The sequence below is a fragment of the Macrotis lagotis genome, chromosome 8, assembly GCF_037893015.1.
Source record: "Macrotis lagotis isolate mMagLag1 chromosome 8, bilby.v1.9.chrom.fasta, whole genome shotgun sequence".
NCBI classification, from domain to species: Eukaryota; Metazoa; Chordata; class Mammalia; order Peramelemorphia; family Peramelidae; genus Macrotis; species Macrotis lagotis.
The window spans coordinates 44,468,729-44,485,146 of NC_133665.1; the positions used below are offsets into that span (position 1 = coordinate 44,468,729).

The following is a 16,418-nucleotide window of genomic DNA, read 5'->3' on the forward strand; positions in this document are numbered from 1 at the left end:
CAGTTGCTTTGCTGATATTAGCCTATTTGGAAGAGCCTGGGGTACCTACCTATTTCCAGAAAGGCATACTGACATGTAATGGAAGGACCCTGCTCCCTCATTTGGAGAAAGAATGAATACTAAAAATTGTCTCCAATTTATTTACTTCTTGGTGACTGAAAAAAAACGTTTCATTGACTTCTGAGCAGAGTTTGGTATACATTCAAAAGACCCTAATTGCCCAAAGTGATCCATATTTTTCCAAGTTGGCTCAGTTTTACTTAAGAGACAAGGATTGCTCTAAGCTTTTGGGAGGGAAAAGAAAGAGACATAGAGAGATCTAGCACCATTGGTCTACTTTCCCCACCATGTTCAAAAGGAAGCTAAGAGCAAAAAAAAAGAAGAGCTTTTATTTCTATTGAGTATATTCTTTCCTGCAATTGGTGATTGCAAATTGATATTGTAAATTGAAGGGACTCTGGGCTGTGACCTTCGAGTTTGGAAAGGTCAGAGGAGTGAGTCTCAAGAAAACTAGTGATAGGAATCAATGTCAGAGTTTGTGGTCAGCTAAGATAAGATAAGTGAGAAAAAGACTGAGGGCATCCAAGTCAGAATATTTTGCCTATTAGTTATCTTTCTGCATTTGGACTTGAACTTTGTGGGAGCAAATGTTTTAAATTTAAGAATATTCAGGTTCTGCAGTGGTATGAGACACAAAATACTCCTAGTTTCAGGGAATACGATGTCATTGCTTAGGAGACAAACTTAATTTTTTTGTAATTTTGCTGCAATGATTTTTTATTATTTTGGTAGTTCTTCACTTTTTACTTGCTGTAGTCTTTTCGTGTGTATATATATATATATATATATATATATATATATATATATAGTTTTACTTCATTTTGCATCAATTATTGTAAATTATTTCATACTTCTCTTTATTCATCATATGTATAGTTTCTTAACACACAATGATATTGCATTGCATTCATGAATCAAAGTTTTCTTATCCATTCTCTAGTTGATGTGCATCTACTTTGTTTCCAATGATTTAATGTACCTATTAATATTTTGGTATATATAGAATCTTTCTTTTTATTGGGGTCTTCCTTAGAGCTTTTGCCTGACTGGAATCTCTAGGTCAAAATGTATGGATATTTTGTTTAACAAGGTAATGGGGTTAAAGTGACTTGCCTAAGATTCAAAACTAGTCAATTATTAACTATCTGAGGCTGGATTTGAACTCATGTCCAGCTGACTCCAGGGCCAGTGCTCTATGCACTGTGCCATCTAGCTGCTTCATAGGGACACTTGTACCACCTTATTTACAGAATTCCAAATTGATTTACAGATTATATATTAAAGCTCCATCAATAATACTTCAATCTATCCTCAATTCCTTCAACATTGACTTTTTTCAATTTTTGTTATCTTTGTCAATTTGATGAGTATCAAATTAATCCTCAAATTTTGATTTGCAGGGGCAGCTAGGTAGCCCAGTGGATAGAGCACCAATCCTGGAGGCAGGAGGATCTGAGTTCAAATTCATCCTCAGACTTTTTTTAGGTCTTTTTGCAAGGCAAATGGGATTAAGTGGCTTGCCCAAAGCCACACAGTTAGGTAATTACTAAGTGTCTGAGGCCAGATTTGAACCCAGGTACTCCTGACTCCAGGCTGGTTACCACCCCTATCCTCAGACTCTTAATAATTACCTAGTTGTGTGACTTTGGGCAAGTCATTTAACCCCATTGCTTTGCCAAAAAATAATTTTTTTAATTTGCATTTCTGTATTTTTAGTGATTTAAAGCATTTTTTCATGTAATTATTTAGTATTAAAAATGGGACAATTTTTAAAAAATACTAGAGCACTTGAATCCTAAGTCAATGTTATTTATTCATTGATTTTCTTACCTTTCCTCAGGCAGAAACTGTGCCTAAGTGCTAATTGTGTGCAACAGGACTAGGATGCCATTGGGAAATGCAATGTCTTTACTCTCAAAAGTTTTCAGGATTCTCTTCTGGTCACAGATGGGAAAGGAAGAAGGTTCATTGGTCTCCTCCCCAACAAGTGCTTCCTTCTCAGGGACCAAATCTCCTTAAGTAGTTCTAATATACTTTCTATGCAGTATCACTCCAGTTCACACAATGGCCTTAAAGGACTTTCCTCATCTAATATAAAGTCTTAGTTTGATTAGTTAATGGAGATATCTGCCTTGTTCACACCTGACATACCTCTGACTTGTTCCATCAAATTTATTCTCATTTATAGTAGTTGGGAGTCAGGAAATATTAAGAGATAGCACCTTATTAGTTACTTAATTTGGTGTGAAAAGGATTCATTTGATTGTTTCAGTTGCCCTTCTCAGTCTTATCCATAGACTCAGAGATTTTTGCATACTGTCTTCATGTAATTTATTTTATATATGATAAATTCAAAAGGCAATTAGAACAAAAAGTTCATGTGAAAGAAAACTATCACCTTCTCTCAGTCATTATTCTGAATCATTTCTAGATCTTAGAATATGGAGGGAAACACCATGCTCTCTCAAGGCTGAGTCTAATAAAAAAAACTAGTAGACCCCCTACTTCAGTCCTATGAACTAAAGAAAGAAATAAGTTCTCCCATGCTCATCAGTTAAAAGAGACTCTAGCATCTAGTTTTATTCACCAAAACTGGATTTCTTGTCTTTGTGGAACTCAATCATTCATCTCTTCTCTAGGACCCACAATCACAATTGCTGCTTATGGTGCCAGCAGCTTGACTGCTTCTGGGCAACAAAGTCATGACATTTGTACTAGTACATGAAATCCCTGGTTAGTCTTTGTCTCTTTGTCTCTCCTTTCTCTCTGCCTCTATCTGTCTGTCTGTCTGTCTGTCTGTCTGTCTGTCTGTCTCTCTCTCTTTCTCTCCCTCTCTCTCTTTGTATGTCCCTCTCTATCTCTGACTCTGTGTCTCTGTCTCTCTTTCTGTTTGTCTCGCTGTCTCTCTGTCTCTGTATCTCTGTCTTTTTGTCTCTCTTTCTCTGTCTCTCTGTCTCTGTCTCTGTCTCTCCCTGTCTCTCTCTCCCCCCCTCCCCATGACCCAAGAGTAAAAAAGGAATATACTGAAAATATATTGCCCTAAAAGTACAGATCTTTTTCCTATTGCATAGCTATAATGAATTTCCTGTCTTATGAGTATCATCAGAAGTTATTGATCCTATTAGTCAACTCTTGATACCTATTGTCATAACAGAGATTAAAAGAAATGATCTTTATCAGCTGGGTTACATCCAATATGAAAAATAACTTCTATTTCTGCTACACTGATCTCAGATCTAGAATTGGGAAAGACCTCAGAGACCACTTAGTCTACCTGCCTGATTCTACAAAAATGAAAATAAAGTACCTAGGGAGATTACAGATTTACTAAGGACTACATAGATATTAAGTATAAGAGACAGTATTAAGTCTTCCTACTCCAAAGGCCAAGTGTATCCTCCAACCCTTCACTGGGCATACAATTGTTCTTTGTCATGCTTCCCCCTTTTGGGGTCTGGGATTTGACCTCAGAAGTATATCTTTATAATATGCAACTTTCTCCTCTTTTTCCATTTTTCTTGCCTGGTTTCTTTTGAATAAGATTACACATCCAGTGCTATATTTCAGACTTAGGTCTTATGCCACCACAACACAATTTTATTTCAACACAAATTTAATTATTTCAAATTTAAGTGGGGACCTAGTTCATCAAACTTATTGTTTCTAGTACATTTGTACAAAGTTGGCTGAGGTCATAGTTTTATCATGGGTGTCCTTTCTTGGACTTAGTCTCAAGTGAACTTCTAGACTTCTCAAATATTCTTCTTTCTTCATTGTATCTACTCTCTGTGGTATCTATATTGATGGTGGACCATGTGAAAGCCTTTCTCCATGTTCCTCTTCAATTTAAAATTCTTTTGAGTAGATTTGCAAGACTCTCAACAAATAAACTCTTACAACCTTGTAGATTTAGTCTACCCATAGCTAGGAAACTGGATAGAAAAGAGATAGAAACATAGATAGAACTTTTAAATGGTAGACAAATAAAATTTCAATTATTGTCTCTCTGACATTTACTCTCCTGAAGAGTTTGCTCTTTAAATGACATATCATAGAGACAAAATAGAAATAAGTAAAAAATTCAAGCATCTTGTCATTGAAGTATGGAACCCCAAAATGATCTATGATAATATGAAGTGACTTATTCATCCATAGACTTCTTTATGTTGGTCACATATAAGGATACTCAAAAAAGGAATCAGAGTGTGGGAGAATAATAAAGGACTCTTGTAGGTGGGCATACATCAGCATGTCACTGAAATAATAAATAATTCTCCAGCCCATTGAGCCAAGAAATGGATTCATTCGGTGACTGATTAAGAGTTAAGTAACTCTTATAAATGTAATCTATAAGATCAGTAAGGCAGATGATAAAGTGCAAAAAGTTTTTATTGGAATCAGAGATTTAAATCTCACCTCCAATACTTACTCTGGAATTACTTTGGAAAATACCTTCCTCAAATTCTGTTTCCTCATCCATAGAATGAAGGACATAGGCTAATCTCATCTAGCTCTAAATTTATGATAGTATGGACTCAGTTAGAGTATGTGGAGGTGACTTTCACATTTCTTAGCAATTCTGCTATCAGATTCTCCCCTACAAAGTTAGTCTCCTATTCCTTGAAAGTATGAAGAGACATGATGCAGAAGAGGATCAGTAATTTTACCCAAACATTGTTATATTTTCCATATTTTTAAGATAGTTAATTAATTATCTATATAATGACTGGGTCCTTTGGAAATATCCTTAGTGGGAGCAGAAGGGACAGGAAGCTGGAATCAAATGGAGAGGGGCATGACCAAGAAAGTTTTTAATTATTTTGGAATGTACATATACCTGAGACAGCTAGATGGCACAGTGCCACCTGGAGTGCCAGACCTGGAATTAGACAAATATTTTCCTGAGTTTAAATTTGACCTCAGGAACTTACCAGCTCTGTGACCCTGGGCAAGTAACTTAACCCTGTTTGTCTCAGTTTTCTCATTTATAAAATGAGCTGGACAAGGAAATGACACACCACTTCAGTATCTTTGCCAAGAAAACTCCAAATTGGGTCACAAAGAGTCAGACATAACTGAAAAATAACTGATCAATTAAACACATGTACCTAGACTTTAAATGTAAAGATAATAATTGAAAATTAAGAAAGATATGATCAAAGCCACCAGTTGATCTCCTACCCTTATTTTCTGATATGAATCCATCTTCTAGTCTAAACATGATTTTAAACTGATATTGGCTTATCGTTTTCTTCTATTCAGAGAGGAGGCATGTAGACCAGATGATAGATAGATTTAGATCTGATTTAAGAACTGAGCCCATTGAAAATGATTAAGGGTAAGACACCCAGGATGATTGGTGCTCTCTGCCTAGACAAAGTATGAAGGAGCTGGGCTGGGAAAAATCCTCACATTTATTGTTGAGTTAATTAGCATTACAAGCTAAGACTACTACCTGTTGGCTTGTTTAGATATTACAGCCCTGAAAGCTACTCCAAAACTTAGCCTTGGTAGGTGAAACAAATGCTTCATAGAATCATACAATCATATACCAAGTACTTGAAGGGAGTTTGTGGATTACCAAGTCCAGTCCCCTCATTTTACATCTGAGGAAACTGAAGCCCAGGAAAATTATTTGCTTGAATTCTGAATCCATTGTGGTTTTTTCCCATATTTACTATATTTCAAAGTTTGTTTTCTTTTATATTTGAGGACTTATATATTTATTAGTTTGGAAACTGCAATTTGAGTGAAATTTATAATTTTATCTTATCTTATATATTAAAATAAGTTAAAATTATTTTGATGGCATTGGTGAGACCTACAACATGAAGCCTCCTTCAGTATTAGAGAGTATAATCTCTTTAAAATCTAGAGTAATTGTTAACTAATTATGAATTAGATAAATATTAAAAATTTTAAATAACAGATTTTAACAGTTGCATGTTTTTCCTCATTTCCTTTAATGCTTTTTTAAAATTTTTCTCTTTTTTAGGAAAAAATATTTCAATGGTAGACTATAGCTTTTCTTAAATTTAGGTTCCATTCCACTCTATCATGCTGACAAAATTGACAATATTGCACCCTAGTCTAAATTATAGGAATTACAATTAAAGAGCAAAATCATAAAACTGAGAATTTATAAGGCAATCAATCACTAAAGCCCATCAAGATCTTTTGGGCTACAATTTCTTTCAAGCTACATATAATTTCTCCATCCCAATTGTGTGACATCCTCAAATATAACAAACAGGCAAATCATTTATTTTTTTTAAAAATTATCTTGCAAAAAAGGTCAAAGAAAGAACTTTGTACTACTCAGTTTGATACCTACCCTAAAGCTAATATCAATTCAACAATCATCCATCACTGGGCTCAGTTCTTAAATCAGATCTAAATCTTTCTATCATCTGGTCTACATGTCTCCTCTCTGAATAGAAGAAAAGTAAAAGCCAATATCAGTTTAAAATCATGTCTTGACTAGAAGATGGATTCATATCAGACCATAAGTGTAGGAGATCAACTTGTGGCTTTAGTCGTATCTTACTTAATTGGTAATCCAAGTAAAGTCAAGGAAAATTTGCAATTTTGTACTGAATCACTGAGATATTGCTCTACTCTTATTTGTGTTAGCAGGGTGAAATCTCTAAATATAAATTTATTTTTTCCTCAATTACATGTAAACAAAAATTTTTGAATTGCTGATTCTTTCCCTCCTTCCTTCCTGACCTCCTTCCTTGAGACAAATAGTTTGATATAGATTATAATTCTGTAGCAATGAAAAACATAAATGATTTTTCCTAATTTTCCTTTTGCTGATTTTTGCATCAATTAAAATAACCTACTAAGTATTTCTTTTAGTAATTAGGGCATTAGATCATTGTCCCTAAAGCATCAAAAAGTTTGTAACTTCTGTATTGTTACTAAACACAACTTTTAAATTACTTCAGGGATAACAGAGAATCCCCAAGGATAGCAGGGGCAGAGGTTAAATTGGCATCTTGATCTAATGTATGATGCTTTGAAATAGTTTAGGATAAGATGGAAATGTTACAGTGCTCTCTACACAAATTAATACTAAGGCCCTAGAAGTGACAGAATTCTGTTAAGGATGACAATATTGCACCCTAGTCTAAATTACAGGAAATATAATTTTTATTTTATTCATGTCTTAGAAACAGCTTAGAAAGGTGAAGATACAAAAAATAACCTTTTGCAAAACAACCAATGACAGTCACATACAAGCCAGAAAAATAGAGGAGTCAGAGAACAATTATCTATGTTTGGTGCTATCCCAAGCCATCAAGAATTTTTGGAAATTTGTGTGAATAACTTCTTTTCAAAAAGGTGGAAGAACCAATTAACTTGGAATTAACTGGGTTGGATCTCACCCTGAGAGGTAAATGAGAGTAATGAGAACCATATTGAGTGGAGTAATTTTTGAAGATAGAAGTGGAAGTTGGGAATAATCTTGGTAGAATTATTAAAAGATATATAATGTACAAAGATTTGAGGAAATATTTTGCTAGAGTTAGGAAAAAGTTATAGTTTTCTGTTTATTGGAATCTCTTTTCTCTTCTTTTGATGCTAAGGTGAAAACAGTGTTTTTAAAGAAACAATTTTATTATCAGATCACTCTTAGCTTTCATCAGATTATCAAGTTGTTGCTAACTGAGTCCTGGATTTATTATTTGGCTCAGGTTTCTGCTCTGTAAATCATGAAATTGGACTAAGATTCCTTCAAATACTGATATGCTATATTTCTTATTCCCTCCTAGCCCAGTCATTTTACTTTCAACGTTTTAAGATCCCTTCCAATGTACAATTCTATATTCTGTGTTCTGAGGGTCTTTTAAAGCCATAGCATCATTTAAAATTTTCTTTAAATTTTCTTACAATTTCCAAAGCAAATTGTTGACTTGCTTCTTTTGTCTTTGCATCACTATAACTTCCAAAGCTGTCTCCTACCACTGCCAACCCTTTTATCCAAAATTAAAGAGCTAAAGATTTGTAACAAGAAAAATTAAGGGGGAAAAACTGATTCATTAATACACCTAATAAATCTTGCCAAGGATTTACATGGTTTTCATTTATTTAGGATTCAGCTTTTTAGTGACATTTTTAGAAGTACTTTATTGATTATCACATTTTAATAAATCACTCTCAGTCTATACTGACTCCTCTCTTTTTTCTGTGTCTTTTATAAAAAAAAAGAGGTACAATGAAGCAAAACAAATCAATCCATTAGTCTGACCTAAAAATTTATGCCTTAGTTAAGCATCCATTACTACTCTGCTAAGAATTTGATGTGCTTCACCAAACTTCACTGCATTGGTCAGAGTTTTGCAGTCTTTCAGTATGGTTTTCCTTTACATTATTATGGTCATTGAAAAAATTATTGACCTGTTTTTTCTTTCCCTCTGTATGTGCTCATGTCTTTTTAACCTTCTGCAAATTCTTTATAATCAGTATTTCCTATAATTTTCCATCACATTCAGATGACATAATTTGTTTAGCCAATGCCTGATAAACGTTGTACAATGAATGGGCATCCACTTTACTACAAAAAAATGCTCATATAAATACATTTTTGTGTATGTGAATGGGTGTGTGCTTGTATGTATATGTATGTGTGTGTGCTTGTGTGTGTGTGTGTGTGTGTGTGAGGGAGATATTTTAAAAAATACCTCCTAAAAATACACAGCTAGCATTGAGAATTTTTCAAATTGCAAGATGTTTTAATGTTATTTTCTCACATTTTAATGACATATTGGAATATTTTGTGCTTTTTAATGGAGAGCAAAATAAAATTGTTGAAAAAAGAAATTATAAAAGGTGAAACCTATTACAAATGGAAATCACTGCTAATTTGATTTTAATTACTTGCAATTTTTTACTCCCCTAAATAAATCCTACAGGTGGCCAGATGCAATGACATGGACAAGCAAAATTATACAGCTGTGACTGAGTTTTTTCTGGTTGGGCTTTCTCAATACCCAGGTCTTCAGATAGGTCTTTATGTGCTCTGCCTTATGATGTACTTGGTGATCTTATTGGGAAACAGCATCCTCATTATCATCAGCATACTAGATTCCCGCCTTCACACCCCTATGTATTTTTTCCTTGGAAACCTCTCTTTCCTAGATATCTGTTACACATCTTCCTCTATTCCTCAAATGTTAGTAAATTTCATGTCTTTGAGAAAATCCATTTCCTTCACTGGGTGTGCGCTACAAATGGTTATTTCTCTTGGCCTGGGGTGTACAGAGTGTGTGCTTCTGGCCGTGATGGCTTTTGACCGGTACGTGGCTATCTGTAATCCCTTGAGATACACCATCATAATGAACAAGGGACTCTGTGTCCAGATGGCAACTTGGACCTGGATGTCAGGATTTCTATATTCTCTGCTACTCACTCTGCTGGCTATGATGAGACCTTTCTGTGACAACATCATTGACCATCTTACCTGTGAGATCCTGGCTCTTCTCAAACTTATCTGTGGAGACATTTCCCTTAATGTGTTTATCATGACAATTGGAAATTTTGTTTTCTTAGTCATCCCTTTACTCCTCATTTTCTTCTCCTATGTCTTCATCCTCTCTACTATCCTGAGAATCAACTCTAGTGAGGGGAGGAAAAAAGCCTTTTCCACCTGCTCAGCCCACCTGACTGTGGTGATCTTGTTCTATGGCTCAGCTCTTTTCATGTATATGAAACCCCAATCAAAGGAAACTCAGACTTCTGATGAGCTTATAGGATTGTCCTATGGGATAGTTACTCCAATGCTTAATCCTATTATCTATAGCCTGAGGAACAAAGAAGTGAAGCAAGGTGTGGAGAAAGTCCTGACCAGAAAGGTATATTTGAGGAAATTATGAAATCCATGATACTTATTTTCTCATAACTTCTCATTTCATCCAGATACTTTCCATGTTCCTTTCCCATTATATTCTCCAGAATTCCCATTTTATTAAAAATTTGCTTTTGAATATTATATATCTTTTCCTTTAATGTTCCTTCAAACTTACAATCACAGAAGCCTGACTCATTCCCAAAGATACTGAATCCTTGGTCACCATTTTGCCAGATAAGACTCCACAAATGTGCCCCTTAACATCGGGTCAAGAAGAGGTATATATATATATATATTTATATATATTATATAAATATATATATATGTATCTTTTTTACTCTTCATTGACATTTACAGACTATCTCCCACCATTCTCATATAGCAATCCCTCCTCCTCCTCATTTGTAACCAATTTCATCCAAATACACCACCCCTTCTGGGGTAAACTATATCCCCAAGGTACACCAATCTCTCCAACTCCTATGAATTTCATTTCCTTCACACCTAAGGATGGATACTTTTGATTTCATCATGTGTCATAGTTCTATACCCTCTAGAACTGAAATTGTTTTATCTGACATAATCTCTTAATCCTTTCCTTTAATCTATCCCCCATTTTCACCACAATCTGCAGCACTCCAATGCTTCTTTTACATCCAGCAGCATTCCTATTCTGGTCTAATTATCCTCTCTTTCAAAATTGGGAATATATATTTATATCCCTATGGTTAATAAGTTCAACTTCATAATGTCCTTTTTCTCTTCATCCTATCACCCCAACTCTGATCATCCACATTTCTGTTCCTATTCATGTGCTGCTAAAAGTAATAAGAGTGGGGGAGGCTAGGTGGCACAGTGGATAGAGCACCGGCCCTGGAGTCAGGAGTACCTGAGTTCAAATCCAGCCTCAGACACATAATAATTACCTAGCTGTGTGACCTTGGGCAAGCCACTTAACCCCCATTGCCTTGCAAAAACTAAAAAATAAAATAAAATAAAATAAAATAAAAGTAATAAGAGGGAGTTATAGAACCATGCCTACTGGGCTTATTCCAAATTTGTGTTATCTAATCTATGCTGGGCTCTCACTGGGGCATATCAATTATTTTTATTTTCCAAGATTCACTCTGTATAGCACTTTTAAGAATATCTATTCAATATCTATAACAATATATTCTCAAACTAACTACACAACCATTTTCTCTTCCCTTTCAATAAATAACCCTGCCTCATACTTCACAGAGAAAAATAATGACCTAAGGGATCTCCGCATTTTCATATTTCAAATCCCCAGAACATACTCTTATATAATCTCTTCTCTTTTATCTATCTCTCTCTCCCAACAACTACTTTGTTTCTTTAATATATAGATTACTTATATTTATATAATACACATTTTCTCAAATGTTAGATTGTAAGATCTTTGATGGGAAGAAATTGTTTTCAACTTTGTAGACCTAGCATTTAGCAGTGTTTCAGGAACAAAATCAGTGTTTAGTAAATGTTTATGGATGGTTGGTTGGATGGCTGTTTGGATGGATGGATGGATGGATGGATGGATGGATGGATGGATGGATGGATGGATGGACAAATGGATGGATTGATGGATGCAGATCTCCTTGCTAATGCCAAATTCTATGTTGTCAAATCTTTCTCCTTTTATATTTTACCCCCAATATTCCCCTTCTCTCTCTCTTCCTTTCCTGTTGTACATAAATTTTCCTCTCATTCTTCAAAAAAATCCTCACTTGACATCCTTCTTTCTCAAGGTTTTTGTCATATCACGTTTCCCTTTCAAACAAAATTTCTAGCTAAAGAAGTTGTCTATATTCATTACCCCAACTTCTCCTCTCAATTGTCTCCTAACCATCCACAATTTGATTACTAATATCTTCATTCTATTGAAACTGTTGTCTCCAAAGTTATTAATAATGGTTATTCTTTAGTCCTCATTTGAACCTTTCTACAGCATATGACACTGGAGAAAAGTGGTATCAAATTCAAATAGAAATGGGGGTCACTAATGAATAAGGATTCCTGTAGTTGCATATTCCTCATATTAACACTTTTTATATGTTATTGTATTTTTATTTATTTTTAAAAATATGCCCCAATTACATTTTAATCTGTTTCAACAGTACTTGGAATTGTTGTGTACAACCTACAGCTCACAAGTCACATGCCTGATTATGTTTGCTGTAAACCACCCTCTCCTGAATCTCACTCCTCCCAGTTTTAATGACACTGCTCAATCATGATTCTCCTACTTGTCTGATCTCTGCTTCTCAATCTCCTCTGCAGTATCAGTCTCACATCCTCTTATATGAGAGTACTCATTTCTCTTCCCTCTCTCTCTCTCTCACACATGTTGATTTTATTCATTACTAAGAGCTCAGCTACCAGTTCTAAATCTATATTTACCATGCCTCCCAAATCTATACATGCAACTCTCATCTCCTCACCTCCAGACATCACTTAATTCTTTCTATGACATATTTTTATATCTTATACTCTGTTCAAATAAAACTCATTATGTTTCTGAAATCCACCTTCAAAATTTTTATCTTGATAAAGACAAACACCATCCTTTTAATCACTCAAGTTCACAACCTGGATTTAATCTTGAGTCTTCATTCTAACTCACCACTATGCCCCATAAAGTTAGTTGCCAAGTGTTATTGACTCTAAATATAAATTCACATTATATCTCTTGTATTCATCTCTTCTCCACTCCCACTTGTTAGAGCATGACTCTAGATGACCCCATTTAGGGTTTTCCTGGCAATGACACAAGAGTGGCTTGCCATTTCTTTCTTTAACTTATTTTACAGATGATGAAACTGAGGCAAATAGGATGAAGTGACTTAGCCTCCACTCATACAACAACCACTATCATTCTTATTATTTTGGCTGAATTATACAAATGTCTTCCTGATGAGGCTTCTCACATCCAATACTCACCCTACATACAAAAATTCAAAATGTACTTTCATTCAATGTAGTGTGCATATATGTATGTATATATGTGTATGTGCTTATAATTTACTTACCTACATATAGGTAGCTTCCTGCTAGTAGAATGTAAGCCTCTTGAGGGCAGGAGCTATTTGTTTTTGTTTTTTCTAATAACAATACTTGGAACACAAGTATATGCTTGATAAGTACTTCTGTAATTAGACTAAAAAGGAAATTATTCCTAGTATCAATATGCGACAGTAAATTCATTATACATATGTTAGTACCTGGTTTATTGTTGTAAAGCCTGTCTCTTCAGTTTTACCTTTTTTGTATTATAAATAATTTTGAAATTTTTCTGTTAACTAACCCAAAGACACAAACTGTATATACATCAATTATGCATATGCAGTAGCTAAATATGGGCTTTGCAACTGCCTGTTGTAAAAATTTAAGAGAAATTGATAATAAAACATATTTTTTAAAGAAAAATGTAGATTATACTTTTATATTATTTCACTCATTCAATAAAACTTATCATGTACCTACAATATAGAATTCATACAGTCTTAGAATTGGAACAGACCAAAAAATCTATAGTACAACTTTTTTTTTATAGCAGCAAAGAACTAGAATCAAAATATAAGTCAAACAGATGAGTATTAAGCCAAATGTAGTGCATGGACATAATGGAAAATTACTGAACTGTAGGAAAGTATGTACCAATGAAACTACCAAAAATTATTTTATAGAGCTATAAAAAATCATTACAAGATTCACTCGAAGAGCACAAAGTGAACCAATGAAAAAGATGTGAAGGAAGGTGGCTTAGTAGTACCAGATATTTAACTCACAAAGTGGTAATCATTAAAACAATCTCATAGGACTAAGGATAGAACAGTGGAACAGATTACGTACATAATACACAGTAGGAAATGACCATAGTAACCTAGCATTGAAGAAACTCAAAAATCCAAGCTTTCAAGGCAAAAACTCACTATTTGACAAAAACTGCTAGAGAAAATAGAAAGCAGTTTGGCAGAAACTAAGTATGGATCAATATTTCACACCATATGCCAAATATGTCAAAATGGGAATATGATTTTGGCATAAAGGGTGATCCCATAAACAAATTATATAGAATAGTTAGCCTAACAGATTTAGGAATAAAGAAGGAAACAGACCAAACAGGAGATAGGGAGCATTATTGCTTGTAAAGTTGTTATTTGTGATTTCATTAAATCAACAGGTATTTGTAGAAAGAAAATTAATGCATGATGGCAATGGGCGATATAGCTAGTTTCTCTGATAAAGACTTCATTTCTCAAATATAAAGAGAACATTCAAATTTATAAGGATACATATCACTCTTTTAGTTGATACATGGTCAAAGGACTTAAGTAGTCACTTCTCAGAGAAAGAAATCAAAGCTATCTCTAGAATACGAAAAAAGGCTCTAAATTACTATTGGTTTGATAAATGCCAATTAAAACAACCCTGAAGAACAACCTCATGCATATCAGATTGACTAGTGTGACAGAAAAGGAAAATGATAAATTTTGGAGGGGATGAGAGAAAATTGGGAAACTTTTAGTGGACCTGTAAATTAATCCAACACTTCTGAGAGCAATTTGAAACTATAATCAAAGTACTCCAAACCTGCATACCTTTTAATTCAGTAATTTCAATAATAGATCTGAACCCCAAGGAGATGTTTTAAAAAGGAAAAGGACCACAATTTGCACAAATATTTTAGAAGTGGTTTTTGTGGTGGCAAATAATTGGAATTTGAGATGCTGCCATTAATTGGAGATCAGTTGATGTAGTTTATGAATATAATGGAAGACTATTCTGAAATAATGGAATACTATTGTGCTATAAGAAATGACAAATAGAATACTTTTAGAAAAATCTAGAGAGACATGCATGAACTGATGCAAAGTCAAGTGAGTAGAATCAGAAGGACATTGTGCATAATAACAGCAATATTGTGAGAAAATCAACTGTGAAATACTTAACTATTATCAGCAATATAATGGTTCAAAACAGTTCCGAAGGACTCATGATGAAAGATGTTACCCACTTCTAAAGAAAGAACTGCTGAAGTCTAATTGCAGATCAAGGCATAAAATTTTTAACCTGTTTTTCTCTTTTTTGATTATATTTTCTTTTAACAATATGACTAATTTGGTAATTAGTTTCAGAAGACCACACAAGTATAAAATCACTTGTCTTCTCAAATAGTGGGGAAGGGAAGAAGTGAAAGAATTTGGTACTCAAAATTCTTTTAAAAATTTAATGCTAAAAAAGTTTACATATAATTTTTAAAAATGTATTTTTAAAAATCCAAAAAGGGAAAAAGAAACTAAATAGACTTTTCTTTCTGTGAAGAATTATAGAGGTCTGGTAAGTAGAGTAAAAAGCCTCTTTAATAATTCCATGGAAATATGCAGGTAGGGCAGGAAATCTCTTTAAAGAGTGGAGATTTCCTTCAAGATAGGAATATGAGTTTTACTTTGGATCACAGTTAATTGAAAGTTGTGTTTATTTGTGAAGGAGAGTCAATAAACTGAAAAGATAATTTTGAAAATTAAGTTTAAGATATTTGGGCTATGTGGGATCAATAAAGTGCAGTGTTGATCAGTGTGGAGAAAGATGAAGATTTTTACTCTTATAAATGTGTCAACTATTTCAAGAAAAACTTGTGACACTTAAATATGAAATATTTGTTTCATTACTAATTAACAAAGACTATGTTTACAAATGCATTGTTTCAGAACAATTTGATTTTGAAACAGGTACTTAAGGAAAAAGATTAAAAGTATAAAGTCTGGCTCCTTTTCTTTATCTTATCTGATAAAATCCTTGTTTTTTATCTTGAATACATGGCTATTCAAATTAAGCACCATTCCTTTGAAATCTGCATATGTATTGGGTTGCATCTCATGTTTACTTCTAGTATGGATTCTGAAACTATACATAGACATATGCACACATATAAATGTGTATATATATATATATATATACACATTTATATGAGAAGGTAATTTTAGATGGAGGGCACTAATAGTTGGGGAGAATCAGTAAGGTTTGCAGGTGTTACTTGAGCTGCACCTTTAAGGAAGAGAGGGATTCTATTAGCCAGAAGTAAAGAAAAAAATACATTCTGGGCCTAGAGAATGGCCAGTGCAAAGTATAAAAAATAAGAGATGTAGTTTTATATGAGGAATAAATCATTTAGGGTTTGAAATGAATTTATCTAATTCCAAAGGCAGTATTTATTTTACTGTATTGGGCTGACTTTTAAAACTATTATGTATTAATGATGATTCTTTCAGATATGGATTGGAATAAAATATCATTAAAGTCTCTCCCAAGCTTTCAGATTTCCATAAAGTGAACAGTTATGACTTCTAAATACTAAAGATGGAGCCCTTCCTTTTCCCATATCTTGGCAAAGAGATGAAGGGCTTTTCAGAGAATGAAACATCAATTATCAGAAATAGACAGTGTTTTGGTATATTTTCTTGGCCACATATTTTGAGTGTTT

At 33.8% G+C, this 16,418-nt stretch overlaps 1 protein-coding gene across 1 annotated transcript; it reads left to right on the forward strand.

Moving 5' to 3' along the window:
- The first annotated feature begins 8,996 nt into the window (after window positions 1-8,996).
- LOC141494775 (olfactory receptor 13D1-like) lies at window positions 8,997-9,938 on the forward strand. Its single transcript, XM_074195969.1, has one exon. It carries the CDS (start codon window positions 8,997-8,999, stop codon window positions 9,936-9,938), a length of 942 nt encoding a protein of 313 aa, XP_074052070.1.
- The last annotated feature ends 6,480 nt before the right edge of the window (window positions 9,939-16,418 follow it).

Bases quoted from the DNA above. Each gene is read 5' to 3' on its own strand.
- LOC141494775 (XM_074195969.1), top strand. From the start codon at position 8,997: ATGGACAAGCAAAATTATACAGCTGTGACTGAGTTTTTTCTGGTTGGG.